The sequence below is a fragment of the Chelmon rostratus genome, chromosome 9 (assembly GCF_017976325.1).
Source record: "Chelmon rostratus isolate fCheRos1 chromosome 9, fCheRos1.pri, whole genome shotgun sequence".
Classification (NCBI taxonomy): Eukaryota; Metazoa; Chordata; class Actinopteri; order Chaetodontiformes; family Chaetodontidae; genus Chelmon; species Chelmon rostratus.
In genome coordinates, this window is record NC_055666.1 from 25303731 (window position 1) to 25316923 (window position 13193).

The 13193-nt window shown below is 42.2% G+C and overlaps 1 protein-coding gene across 1 annotated transcript; it reads right to left on the minus strand.

Moving 5' to 3' along the window:
* Positions 1-1688: 1688 nt before the first annotated feature.
* Positions 1689-8163, minus strand: hopx (HOP homeobox). Its single transcript, XM_041944687.1, has 2 exons — positions 7805-8163; positions 1689-1996 (listed from the first exon to the last, which is right to left on the minus strand). The coding sequence occupies exons 1-2, from the start codon at positions 7937-7939 to the stop codon at positions 1919-1921; spliced, it is 213 nt and encodes a 70-aa protein (XP_041800621.1). The 5' UTR covers positions 7940-8163; the 3' UTR covers positions 1689-1918.
* Positions 8164-13193: the final 5030 nt, after the last annotated feature.

Sequence of the window (13193 nt, forward strand, 5' to 3'; positions counted from 1 at the left end):
ATTTCCTTCATGTCACCAAACTAATTTCACCTCACTTGAACTAAACGTGCCTCTTGTCTCTTCTCTGCTGCTGTAGGTCTCTAAACTGTTGGCAGTTTGAATTAACAACCAACTCTGCTGTATGTAGCTGCTGAAAATATCTCTAAATCACATCACATCCTCTAAATTTCACCAGCTGTCGACAGGAATAAGGAGAAAACTAGAGAGAAAAATCCAGAATCCTCCAAAATTCAGATTAATTTTAGAAAATGTTCATGTTTTTCGTTTGTGCACTTTGATCCTGATCAAATATCAAAAGCAACAGATTCCTTACTCTTGAGGAGCTGGAATAATGGGTCGATTCATTGATTAGCTGATCATCAGAAAATCAATGTGCTTTTATTCTGTTAAATAATCAATCATCTCAGCTCTAGGTATATCTATGCAGTGTTTCATATTCATATTATTTCTGTTTTATATATTCTCTATATGGTTGGGACCTTGATGCTTACATCATGTAAGGATCCTACAAGGTGAGGAGGAGATGACTTTCAGAGGGAAAGAAACAAGACTCAAGGAGAAAAAATCAAACCTAAATGTGGAATCAACCTTAACTGTCTTTCAATAAAAATAAACTGTGCAGAGAAAAGCCAAAATGTTCACAAATGCTTTAAAACCAATAAAAAAAATCTTGGAAAATTCCCCAAACTAATCAGTTTATTCTTAACACATGACCTGCTTTAGCACCAAACTTCACAGACAAACTTGACGTTTTTAAAACTTCCTGCTAACAAACAAATGAGTTAATCTGCCTTTCGGTACTTCCTCACTTCCCTTGTTGTTCCAACCCACAGACTCAAGATGCGAGTCCTTAAAAACAGGTCAAAAACACACAGTTAGTTTTAAAAAGACTCAGTTAGCCATGCAGTTTTTAACAAACATCACTCAAGCAGGAGGAAATGGTGCATCCGTTGGGAACTATTTTAAGCGGCGGATTAATCCTTATTTGGTGCTCCGGTGAGTATTTATAGCAGCAGGAAGGTGTGTGTGGGACGGAGTCAGAATAAACTACAGTGTGTGTGTTTGTGGCGATGAAGGAACATGTCGCCCAGTGCGAGTGTGGCCCCCTGATGTGTTTTTAATACTTTCTGGACAACAAATGAGCTCTATGGCACCGAGGAAGAGGGCATTTTCAGGCTTTGGGTACACACTCAGTGCTTGTTAGCAGCAGTTTTGATCTTTTCTTGGAGTTTTTTGACGTTAAGAAAACTACAGATTATCTTTTTGGGGCATGAAGCTCTAACTGGCTGCTGAGATCACGTCCTTTTCACGGAGAGTGGACAATGAAATGACATCACCTGCCATTTGTTTAGCCTGTGTTGCCATTCGGCTCACATGTCCGTCCTCCCCCCGTTATTACTGCATGTGTTCCAGATTTGCCCCTGAAAGTTCCTGGATAGCGGCAGCTGATTCCAGCAGCATCCATTGTAATCCCAGCGCTTCCTTACATCTTTTATTGTCCCGTGAACGGCTCGGCGTCCAGCTCCGCACCCTGCTGACAGACATACATGTAAACAAAGCCTGAAAACAAAGGCACGCTGTCCCCAAACCCCCACCCTTTCTGAACTTCATCCCACCATTGTATAACTCTGCTTCCTCAGTGAATTTGAACCCCAGACGTACAGTAGCCTCAAAGCACACTCGAGCCATTTTTAACTTATAATAACAATATGTTTATTTCTGTAAACATGGCGGTTATATTGGCAGCAACACACAAACACCTTCACATTCAGTACAGTAAGTTAAAATAGCTTCATAGATACAGAAAGAGATGGACACATGGAGGGGGGGAGTGTATGAGGAGGGGGTGGTGGGGTCAGTTTGTCCAGGAGAAACAAGGTCAACACGGAGCTCCAGGCATCCAGCACATTGTCCAGCCTCAGTCCAGCACCGATCCCAGTTCAGCTGGAAGACCCTCCGCCTGCCTCCACTGTGCGTTACGTAGCTTGAACCATTTCTGGAGGAGACAGGAAGAAAAGGATGGAGGGTGGTGTTAAAAGCAGGTAACCAGGAGGGTTTTTTTTTTTTGTTCGAGGCAGCTGTGTCTGGCACAAACTGCAGCAGAGCCTGAAACACGAGAGCGATGAGGTAACCGGTCCGACTGACATGAATCCTCCTGAGAAGTGACACAGGTGGAGTTCTTGTATTGTCAAGAACGATTTGAAGGAAATACTGGGTTCTCCGAAATCATTGTCCAAGCTACCTCTCTCATCCTCAGCCCACTGGTTGTATTTACACACACAACATGTAATGATTACTGAGACTTCAGCTCAGCTGTCTGCATGAGGCAACCCAATACTCCTGTTTACATGTGCTCTGTTATTGTGAATATTCAAGCAAGACACACGAGACACTAAAACAACTGTAGTCCTACTGATGTGCAACTTAAAGAGCTGTGAAATGTTTAAGATGGTGTCTATTACAGTTTGTTTTGATGTAATTTGAGCATGACGGCCTCATTAGCTGCTAGCCAGGCTAAAGACATCCAGACTGTACTCATCATCTCCTGAATATATGACAGCTGCTCATAAAAATAAATATTTTGCTTTCTGAGAGATGAGACCTGTATCAATCTCAGAATATTTTAGCTTAGCTTAGCATGTGCCCCGAATTTCCACATTTTCAGAACATCGACAGTAAACAAAGCTTTCAGCCTATTAACTGGAGACAACCTGAAAATGTTAGCAAGCTTACAAGAAGGAAGGAACAAATTTATTCACAAAGTCTTTAGTCTGTTAATGGGCACTGACTTTTAAATGTGCTAACATGTAGCATTTTTGTCATTCTATCAATAGCATGTTAACATGCATACACAGTGACTGAATCTAGCGCATGTTGACATTTAGCATGCAATATTTAGCATCTTAGCATTCTAGCATTAGCATGTTATCCATGCAAACAGCTATTAAATTCAACATGTTGATATTAAGCATGTAACATTTTGCATTTTAGCATTCTAGCATTTGCATGTTATCCATTTAAATGGCTTTTGAACAACATATGCTGACATTTAGCACCAAACATTTAGCACTTTAACGTGTTACTGTTAGCATGTTAACATAGTCACAGTGCAGTAAATATGATATGTTGCTCGTTAGCTTGCTATCATACTAGCATAGCAAAATTTATGTACCTGCAGTACATAATTTGCAAGATGCTAATGTTAATTATGCAACATTATGGTATTTTTATGATAGGACTTTGGGTTTTGTGTAGGAGATCATCAGGAGCATGTATGAAAGTATGTTACCAAAAAATTACAGGATGGCTGAAAGTTATGTTTTGGTATCTAAAACAGCAAATTAATGCAGAATTAAAGTTTTGTTTGGGCTGAATGATGAAAAGGCTTCAGGGTGGTCTGAGTTGAAGACAAACATCATTTGGGATCAGAGATCTTCATTCCAGCTGTTTTTAGTTTTGTCTTTTTTGTTTGGTTATTTCTGTGACCAGAAAGCAATCATCAATACAGAAACCCCAAATAAGAAGTCTATGATTAAAAGAGAGTCATTAACTGCAGCTATGTGCCTTTCATTATCTTCATAAACACATTGCAGTCACATTTCTTGGTGCATGTAAATGCGGTCACTGACTCACACAGACACAGCAGTGACCTTCAGGCTAACTGTGTCAGGAAAACCACAGAAGACCAATGTTTCCAACCAGTTTTAGAAGAGAACGCAGGCACTGACGGGGCCTGCTCCTCTGGATCCGGTTCCCTGCAAAAGCTGCCTGCACCAATAAGTGCTACGCTGCAGCTCTGGCCAGACGATGACTCGGCCGAGCGCCCCGACGCACGCCCGTGACCTGGCGCATTGCTGTTTTGCGGTTCGCGTTGTCAAGGGAGTCACAACAAGGCTGACATCATCTCGATAACGCTGAGGGGAAAGGCAGGGATTCAAGATGGCGGCCTTAAGACACAAGACCCCGGCTGGCTGTGTGAGACATGTGCCTGACAGGAGGGACGATTTCCACATTTTGCAATGAAGACACATGAGATTCTCATTTGGTCTCATGTGGGCGTTTCAAAATGCAGAGACTAAGTCAATTTAAGACTTGGCTGTCTGTGCTGCACTCTGTGTTTTGGGATTTCACGTTCGTGTGGCTCTTTTCTATGACGCAGGACATAAATTTTGTGAGTTACTAGAGTTCATCATTAGATATTTACCAGCTACAGAAGTTCCAGTCTACCAGGTTTTAGCCTTTAAACATGTTCTCTTCCAGGTTTTGAATGGAAGTCAGTTGTTTTGTGCTTGGTTTTGTTTCTTGTCCTTTTGAGTACAAATGATCTTTGAATGTCCTGTAAAAGCGTTGCACACCTGCCACTTCAGAACAATAAAGGTGAGATTTATAATCCTGCTGACCCACACAAAGGGGCTTGTGTCACTGTTCCTTTTACTAGCACCGGATTACATAATGAGGTCTTTCAAACTCGACTCTACCGTCACGTCATCGGCTGAAAACAAATAAAACAGTCGATGAAGGTTTATGAAAGGAGCTTAAAGCTGCCGCGCAGAGGCCGAAGCAGATTGTAAACGTTTTTAACGCGAAACTGGGTGTGGCAGCCGGGGCGTCTCTTCAGATAAACCTCCTCCAATGAGAGCTTTGTTAAATCCCACACAGCCAACACGAGGGGTGGCAGGAAGAAAAAGAAAGCCAGGGGAAAAAAAGCCCCCCCTCACATCAGCTGGAAACGAAGTAGGGTCTCATGATGAGGGGGCAGACCTTTACATCACAGCGCAGTTTTATTTTAACAAACACTTTTCAAAGCTGCTCTGGAGGCAGAAAAAGCTGATTTATACACCTGAGTGGATGGAGCCAAATAATGAAACTGAGAGTCTGAGAAAATGATTAGTTTCATCATGGGAACAGCAGGATTTCTACAAGGAATAAATGTCAGGATGTCTCAATCACTGCAGCACTCATTTTGACCTTTTGTATTCATCTCTCTTCCTTATGGAAATGCAGTGCTAAATTGCTGGACTGCCCCATCAGCCTCCAGGCTGAAGTATGCTTCTCTGGGCTTCACATTGATGAGCATGCAGACATGTGCATGGCTGCTTCTTTTATACGTGTGTGTACAAACTGAATAATGTTATATAACGTGCGTTCTGAGCCCGTCAAACAAGCTGATTAGTTGGATCAATGCACAAAGTGTAGCCGATTGGCTCCTCTGAGAGCTATGGTTGTCCATAACACCGCTCTCTGTGTGGTTTCAGCGAGGCGTTTGTTTGCTTGGGTATGTTTGCAGCAGCATTATTTCAGCTTTACAGGTTTCCTACACGAGATGAGTTTTGTTTGGTTTTACAGTATCTGACATAACAGATCAGCTGACTGCACCAGTCGAGTTTCACTCATTCTTACATTATTTTAGGCTTCAAGCATCGTATTCTGACATTCGGAGCTACAGTGGTTCTGTTCTGGGCTATAAGTGCTGCCATCTTGCTCCACAGCCAGCGTATACAAGGTGTAGAAGTGACTACACCTCCACCTATAATACAAAATACTTGATCTGATGAACCTGTTCACACACGATGAGGATCTGATGTGCTGTTTTTGTGCCTGTGCAGCTTCCACCCTGAGACATCTAGAAGAACTGGTCTGTGGAGTCAAAGCAGAAAAACCAGTGATAAACTTGAAAGAGTGTGTGAGTGAGTAATTCAATTGTGAAACGTACTGAAAGAGTGATTTATGACAAGGACATGTTCCATGTGAGAGCTCCCGATCTCAACCCGTCTGTCGGCCTCACGAGCGCGAACGGGAGCAGAAATTTGCCTATGAAACGAACCTGATGTCAACTCAAATGACAGAATTTACATGCAGGGTTTTACCTCCGACTGAGTACAGCTAAGCGTACAGTCACGCTGTTTGCCTGCCAAATGCTGAAGAGGAAGACCAGCTGACGCCTTTTACTCCAAACGAGACATTCGCCGTTTAAAAAGACTCGTTATGGACGACGAGTGAAACTCTCAGAGCAGAGTGCCGTCACGGTGATCTATCTATCAGAGGAATGCTACCGGAGCTGCACTTCAGCATGTTGCTCGTTATCTGCACCCTGAAGCTTCACATCTGGATCCTGATGCGACAGACTTTACAGTAGACCCAAGACATTCCTCAGATAGAGGGATGGTGGGAGTGTTTACACGTGGGAGGGGTCGGCTGGTAGAGTAATAATAAGATGTTTTGTATAATTTGAAGTTTTTCTATGTCAGTTCCTGACTGTAACAATGGGCTGAAATGGGCTTTTTGTGCTTAAAATGTCTCTTGCCTCAGTAGAAATTAGTGTTTCTGATTTTATTTGTGTTCGTTTATAAGCTTTGCAATGATCAGTGGGCAAATTTGCTCCTTTTCCTTGTCTTGCAGTAACATTAATTGATTAAAAATTGTTCTTCGTTCTTCTTATTCTTAATCTGATTTTGAAGATGTGGTTGAAAGTTTGCAAGCAGACCTTGATTTTTGTTAATTGTTGTTGTTAATTAAGCTGCAGCCATCTTCATTCACCGTTAACCTGCCAATTTACTCGACATAAACTAATTTGTTTAGTCCGACCAACAGTCTGAATCTCAGATATTCAGTTTACTATCGCATGATTCAAAGAAATGTAACAAATCCTCACATTTGAGCTGAAAAGTTGGAATTTTTGCTTGAAAATTCACATAAACTATTAATTATCCGGCGATTAATTAATTAACTACCAAATAGTTTCAGCTGTACATTGAAGTCTTTGGTGTGGGAGCCTAACAAACACTGAACCACATGTTTTCAGCTTTTCCTCCTCCCCGAGCATCAAAAGCAGCTCAGTAAAAACTTGTTTCCCACATCCGACTGAATATAAAAGCAGCATAAACACGAGAAGCGACACCATCCACGTCAGGAAGAAGCTCAAACTTTGTCAACAAAAGTGACGTCGCAGTCCCGCCCACACGCCTTGATTGACACGCGACCCTTCCTTTAGGTCACCGCTTTAAACTTTAAGCCGGCCTGTGCAGAAGAATCAGTGTTTCAGCCTGGAGCTGCTCCAGTGACAGTCAGTGGGACGCTGCTGCCTTTGTGGTCACTGTTTCACCCTCAGCATTATTTCATCAGACGCTTTAACACAACCGTTGGCCAGGGTCAGGCTGAGTGCCGACACTGTCCACAAACCTGGTCCACTCACTGTCAGCGGAGCAGCTCCAGGTCTGACACCAAACACACAAATACACACATGAACATACAAACAGCTTTTCACCCTGTAGCTGCTAGATAGTGCTAGTTTCCTTCAGTATATTTACTTAAGTGCTGTTGTTCATCTGACAGTTACTTCACAGATAAAACACTATGAATTGCTTTAGATTTAACTACTCAGTGGTGTGTTGTCACATTTTAAGTGCGTTGCTCAGTTAAGTGTACAGATGGCACACGAGACTCACTGCCTGTGGGAAATACATGATATTGTACAAATACAGGAAAAATACAAGTCCTTAAAGGAGTCAGGAATACCACAGAGAATCTAGAGATTAGAAAAACATCATTATAAACTAGAAAATTTCCACTGGATGCTTTAATAACCCTGAAATTTACAGTGATTCCATAGGAAGTCACACTTTATTAAGAATCAGACATGGAAACGAATCTGTAGGATCAATCCAATGTTCAATGATCTCATTATTTCTGTCAAGCAACACACTATAATCAATCTATTCCAGCCTAAAACTGTAGGAAAACTTAATTCCACACGTTTTCTAGAGGTTTCTGATCAGATTCACACATGGCATGTTCGGTGACTCACTTGTGTTTCCTCCTCTGACAGTCCGCACTCCGCAGCGATCAACATGAGCGTCGTCTCATCCGGATGCTTGCTGACTTTCTTGAAACTGTCCTCCAGCACTTTGATCTGGTCCTCCGACAGGTTCAGGCGGTCCATCGCTGTTTCTGTCTGTCCCGGGTTGCCTCAGTTCAGCTTCAGGCGCTAGTTTGGAGCTCCGGAGCGCGGGGGGAGAGGTGCGCGCAGCTGGACGCGGAGAGGCGGCGCGGTGCGCACAGGACGCGGAGATGGAGAAGCGCGGAGCGGCGGTGGTTCACTGGCAGCTCGGCGGGAGCGTGTGAGAGAGGTGGAGGCAGTGTGTGTGTGCTGGTGCGGGCGTGTGTGTGTGGAGGTTTTACTATTGTCAACAGAGGCACGTCATGAGGCCGTTCCCACCAACAGAGCCCTCCCCCAAACATCTCCGCGCTTAAAGGAATATTATGGAGATATTTGAGGACGATGACAGCAGCAGCTACTGATGAAGATCACCAGAAGATTATCAGGAATAAATTCACTGCAGTGGAATCACAAGACAAATGTTACTGTTAGCAGCTCCTGATTCACCGCTGTAGCATATTTAACAGAAAATAAATGGGTCAATATAATATTAAGTAACAGAAAGTAAAGCAAAACAGCAAAATTGAGGCTCCTATGTGTAGAAGTTTTATAGCATCTTTCAAATGATAATTATTATGATCAATGCCAAGTTTCTTCATTGACACTACCAGTGGGGGGTGCCAAGTTGGAATTTTTCAAGCTACACAGCTCATTTTATGCTACTATTGGGATAAAACTAATTAAAATTAGTGTGTAAGAGATTACCACAGGCTGTTAGGCTACTGAAGTCACAAGACAATGTTTAAAGGTGTGATCAACATTTTTTTTGGAAAAGTGGTAATTCAGTTTCTTGCCAGGAGTTAGCCATTAGCTTAGCATAAAGACTGGAAGAGAGAGGGAGACAGCTAGTCTGTTCTGTAACACACACTAATTATTACCGTTGCTGTTCCTGTGAAGCGCTCTGTTTTGGCACAATGGTGGAAGATAAATTCTCAATTTGAATTAAGCTAACGTTAACTTCCTGAGTTGGTTGAAAATGCGGTGTCCAGCTCACTTTATGCAAAGCTATGATTGGACAATCGCTGTTTGGGGGAGGGGTTTAGCTAACAGTCAATTACAACACATTAGCCCCTCTAAAACCACAATCTTGTCATTTTTACTTGGGTTAAACAAATAAAAACGCGTTAAGCAGTGAGCTTTAGAAACTGGTAAACTGATTTTGGAACTTTGGTCAAAGCTAGCTTTTCCTCCTGCTTCCACTCTTTATGCTAAGCTAAGCTAGCCACCTGCTAGTTCCAGCTCTATAGTGGTATCAGTTTACTTCTATAATGTTCAACAAGTGTATAGTAAGTGTAATTTCCCAAAACATAATAAAATAAAGTTAGAATTTTAGGAACACTTCATAATATAAAATAAATGTCTCAAAGTAGGATAAAGGTCACTAGAAAGAGACAACTGAATAAGTTCACATCAGTGGACTGAGGATCATTATGCAACAGAAGACTATTATCTCACTGTGGTGTCACAGCTGCAGTAATACCTGTATGATTCACAGGATGGTTAGAATAATTTCTATTTTTAAGCAACATTTACAATCTTAATCTTCAATACACTCCAAATGTAAAGGGATATTAATTATAACAGACATTATGTTTCAACAGGAATATTAAGGTGATTTTTATTCAGCTGTCAAGAACCAAAATATATCACTTTCAGCTTAATCTGTCTGTTTATGTTTCGAAGTCCTTTCCGCTGTCCTCACTGGACGTGTTGAGTGACTTTAGGAGAACACAATGCTTTGGGAGGCCCATGTTCAAGCATGACTACGACGATAAGATGCTCCTTTTATATCATAAACCTCCTCACTCTGTCAAACACACGCCCATGACAAGCTTTTCTCCCCTGTGAATGTTATCGTGCCACTTTCGCCGTGCTGCGCTGCAATGAGTGGATTATTTACAGGACTCACTGAACTCACTTTGATCAGATACACGCTGAGCGTTGTGGTGAGTCTGCCGCAGAGGAAACATCCTGACCAAGCATGCTGAATTTCACATGGTAGAAACGGTAAATACGGGCCTGATAATGCTCCCATAGCGTCCACACACACACGCACACACACACAAACACGATTCCTTTTGATGCTATCTTTGAATTTTGATTGGACCCATAATTATGCGGTACTCTCACTGAAAGCTTGACTTAATCGACTGCAAAGCTTGCTGGGTGATTTCCTCTCTCCAGGATTTTGGTGGCGAATAATATCTCGCCAACACAAATCCACACAGAAATGTCAGCGGTGATACAGAGAGCAAGCTCGGACCAGTCCAAACATATTAACCTCCTTCAGATCATTAACGTATCCTTTAATGCGGCCATGTTTGCACTGCTGTTGAGGATTTAATCTTTTCTGGGTGTTTTGAGGCGTGCCTGACATGCTTGGAACTGTTTATTCACACTCCAGAGGTTTTTGTTGTATATTACATAAGTGCGACTGGCAAACGTGATCTCGTTCAACGTCATGTGGCACTAAATAACAGCAGAAAAACAGAAAATGCAAGACGGTTGTTTTTTTTAAAGGACTGTGGTGTTTGCTGGTAGTGAAAACATAATCTGAGCCAAACTGAGGAAAAGACCCCCTAAATGTAAAATATTTAGGGGTATAAGGAGACAGATGTTGACATCTCATAACAAGCAGGCATGAAAAGCTGAGGGCAAAGTAAAGTGTGACGACATTTGTGTGTTAGAGGAATGATATAAGGCCTGGGAGTGGACTGTCCTCAGGTTGATTTGCCTGTGAATCTGAATGAACCTGATGTCATCTGCTGTTCTGTTTGCAGGACACAACAAAGATCATGAGTATGATCACAGGTATGAATACATCTGATAAACTCTCATATTCAAAACAAACGTCCTGACATGAAAACAATCCAGATGTGATGCTCGGCACTAAATGAAACACATGGTGCCACCTTCAAAGCCGTGTAACTGTCAAACACTGTAATAAATCCCTGAAAACAGAATGTCCAGATTTAACGAAAGGGTCTAAATCTCTCACCACACTTCTAAACAACATCAGTTATTTCTAACAACAGCAGACTAAATGAAATGAACTGTAAGCGTCTGATCGCACCAATGCAAACCAGAGCAAAACACACGAGATGCTCTGTAAACCTTTAAAAAGCTGCAGCCCCCACTACAGTTCATGTGTATTTAATACTGGTTTTCCAATAAAAAAAAAACACATAAATACAAAACTGTTTCGCAGCATGAAGGCGCCAGATGTTGGATGTTCCACCAACATGTGAACACAGAAATAAACAAACACTCGAGGCAGATCAGACCGCCACATGTCCGTGCTGTCTCACACTGGACGGACACGTGGAAGCATAGTAACCCCGCTGAGTGACACAGCATATGGCGATCCTGCTGATGATGAGCAACATATAAAATTACAACATACAATTATGTGGAACACAGCAGGAAAACATCCTGTACGCAACACCGCGGATGTCACAGCTGATTGGCTGCTGCCGATCGTCCAGGTCGTATTTTAATGATAAGGAAGTTCTCTGGAACGGGATCCAAAGTTCACTCGGAGGGCCCGATCATAAACACAATCATTTGTCACTCATGTTGTTGTAAATGGCATGAAGTAGAACGGCAACTTACTTTTACTGTTTGCACAAGTTATTAAATGTTGGCTCCTGTGTGAATTAGGCGATTAACTCCACCTGTCACACGAGTACCTGGAAGTAACAGCGGTTTAAAATAAGACGGTATGACTTGAGATGAATGTGCATGTTTAGGAAGCAAAGAGGAAAATCTAATATAAATACAGAGCAGCATAAATGCTCCCTTGTCTTATGTAACCGCTTGTGTATTATAAAGATGGAGGGGGGCTTTTCAGCTTGTTTTCAGCTTATGTTGTGTTGTTTCCTACTGTGCCGTTTTGCCACGATTAATCTTTTTTTATTACTAATTACTAATACTCTAATTACTTACATTTAAAATCAAATTGATTACTATTAACATGAATTCTTCTTTACCTGGACAAATAGTGAAATGATAAATGAATAAATGAGCAGCTGAAAGCTACTGAATAACTGCACAAAACAAAATAAAGGGGAAAGATCTGCTGCAGAATCCAGCTTCATTAGTCTCACTGATTTTATTCAACAACCACGACTACTTTTGAATAATCCTTTAAGTGTTCAGAATAAGAGCTCCAGATAAACTTCCTTTCTTCCTGTACGTCACTTCATTTTTTCGTGACTAGGTAAGAGTTTGTCTCACGAGAGTTTATTTTGGCAACAGTCATTCCTGCAGCTACTGAGGGAACTGTTGTGTCCGAAAACTCTGAGTCTTCACATAAATAAACAGATATTTGATAGAGTGCTGACACAGCGAGCGGGTCAGTAGTTTTCCTTCCACGGTAGGTGTGAGATAACAGGACTTATAAAGAGCCAGAAATAGAGAAGCACCATGATAACAGTGAGCGGCTGCCAGTCCAAAATGGATACGACAGTAAAAATATCACAGGTCGTGACCCTCGTGACGATCACTGTGAGCCAGCGTTTCTCTGTCCTGATGGTCAGCAGACTCACGATAGCCTGTACGTTCGAGAAGCACGTCTGCGATTGGTTGCTGAATATATCATAGCCGTGAATCTGTAGTGAAGACCTTCACGTAAAGAAAGCTGATTGATTGATTGGATTGATTCAACTTCTGGTCTGGAAGGTTCTTCCATGTTGTGAGCAACCAGGAATCCTCTAGCAGAGCAAATGGAGCTGTTTCCTGTTTCAAGGCACTTAACTTCTTTGTTCATCTGGTCATTGTGTCGTCCAAGTGTCACAAGTATTACAGAAACACCTGAGCCAGATCGGACAGGACCTGGACTACAAGTCACGGACTTTAGATGATCCAACGTGCATCATCGTGAACACAAATACAAACCAAGCGGTGCCATAAAAGCACCATCAAACAAGCAAATACTGATTTGAAGTTGGATGATTTTATGTCGCCTGCTGTCCTGTGTCTCAAACCGTCCGACACCATCGATATCCTGGTTCCCAGCAGGCCGTCTCATTCACAAACCGTCCTGATAAGCCTGAAACACGCCGTGCTGCGTTTAGAACAGTGTTTGCTCACTGACGTGGTTGAAGATAAGAAACACGAACGCTGAGACATCAGCTGTGTCCCACATCTACAACACACACTAACTCTGAGCAGCTGAGGACGGGAAGAGGGACTAAATGAAGACAACTTAAACCAGACAGAATGTGTGCCGTCAATGGATGCTGTTCTCCCACAATGC

Excerpts from the sequence above, each read along its gene's own strand:
- hopx (XM_041944687.1), bottom strand. The coding sequence starts at position 7,939 with ATGGACCGCCTGAACCTGTCGGAGGACCAGATCAAAGTGCTGGAGGAC. Across the intron at positions 1,997-7,804 it reads TGTCAGAGGAGGAAACACAA|AAATGGTTCAAGCTACGTAA; the intron begins GTGAGTCACCGA and ends TGTCTCCTCCAG.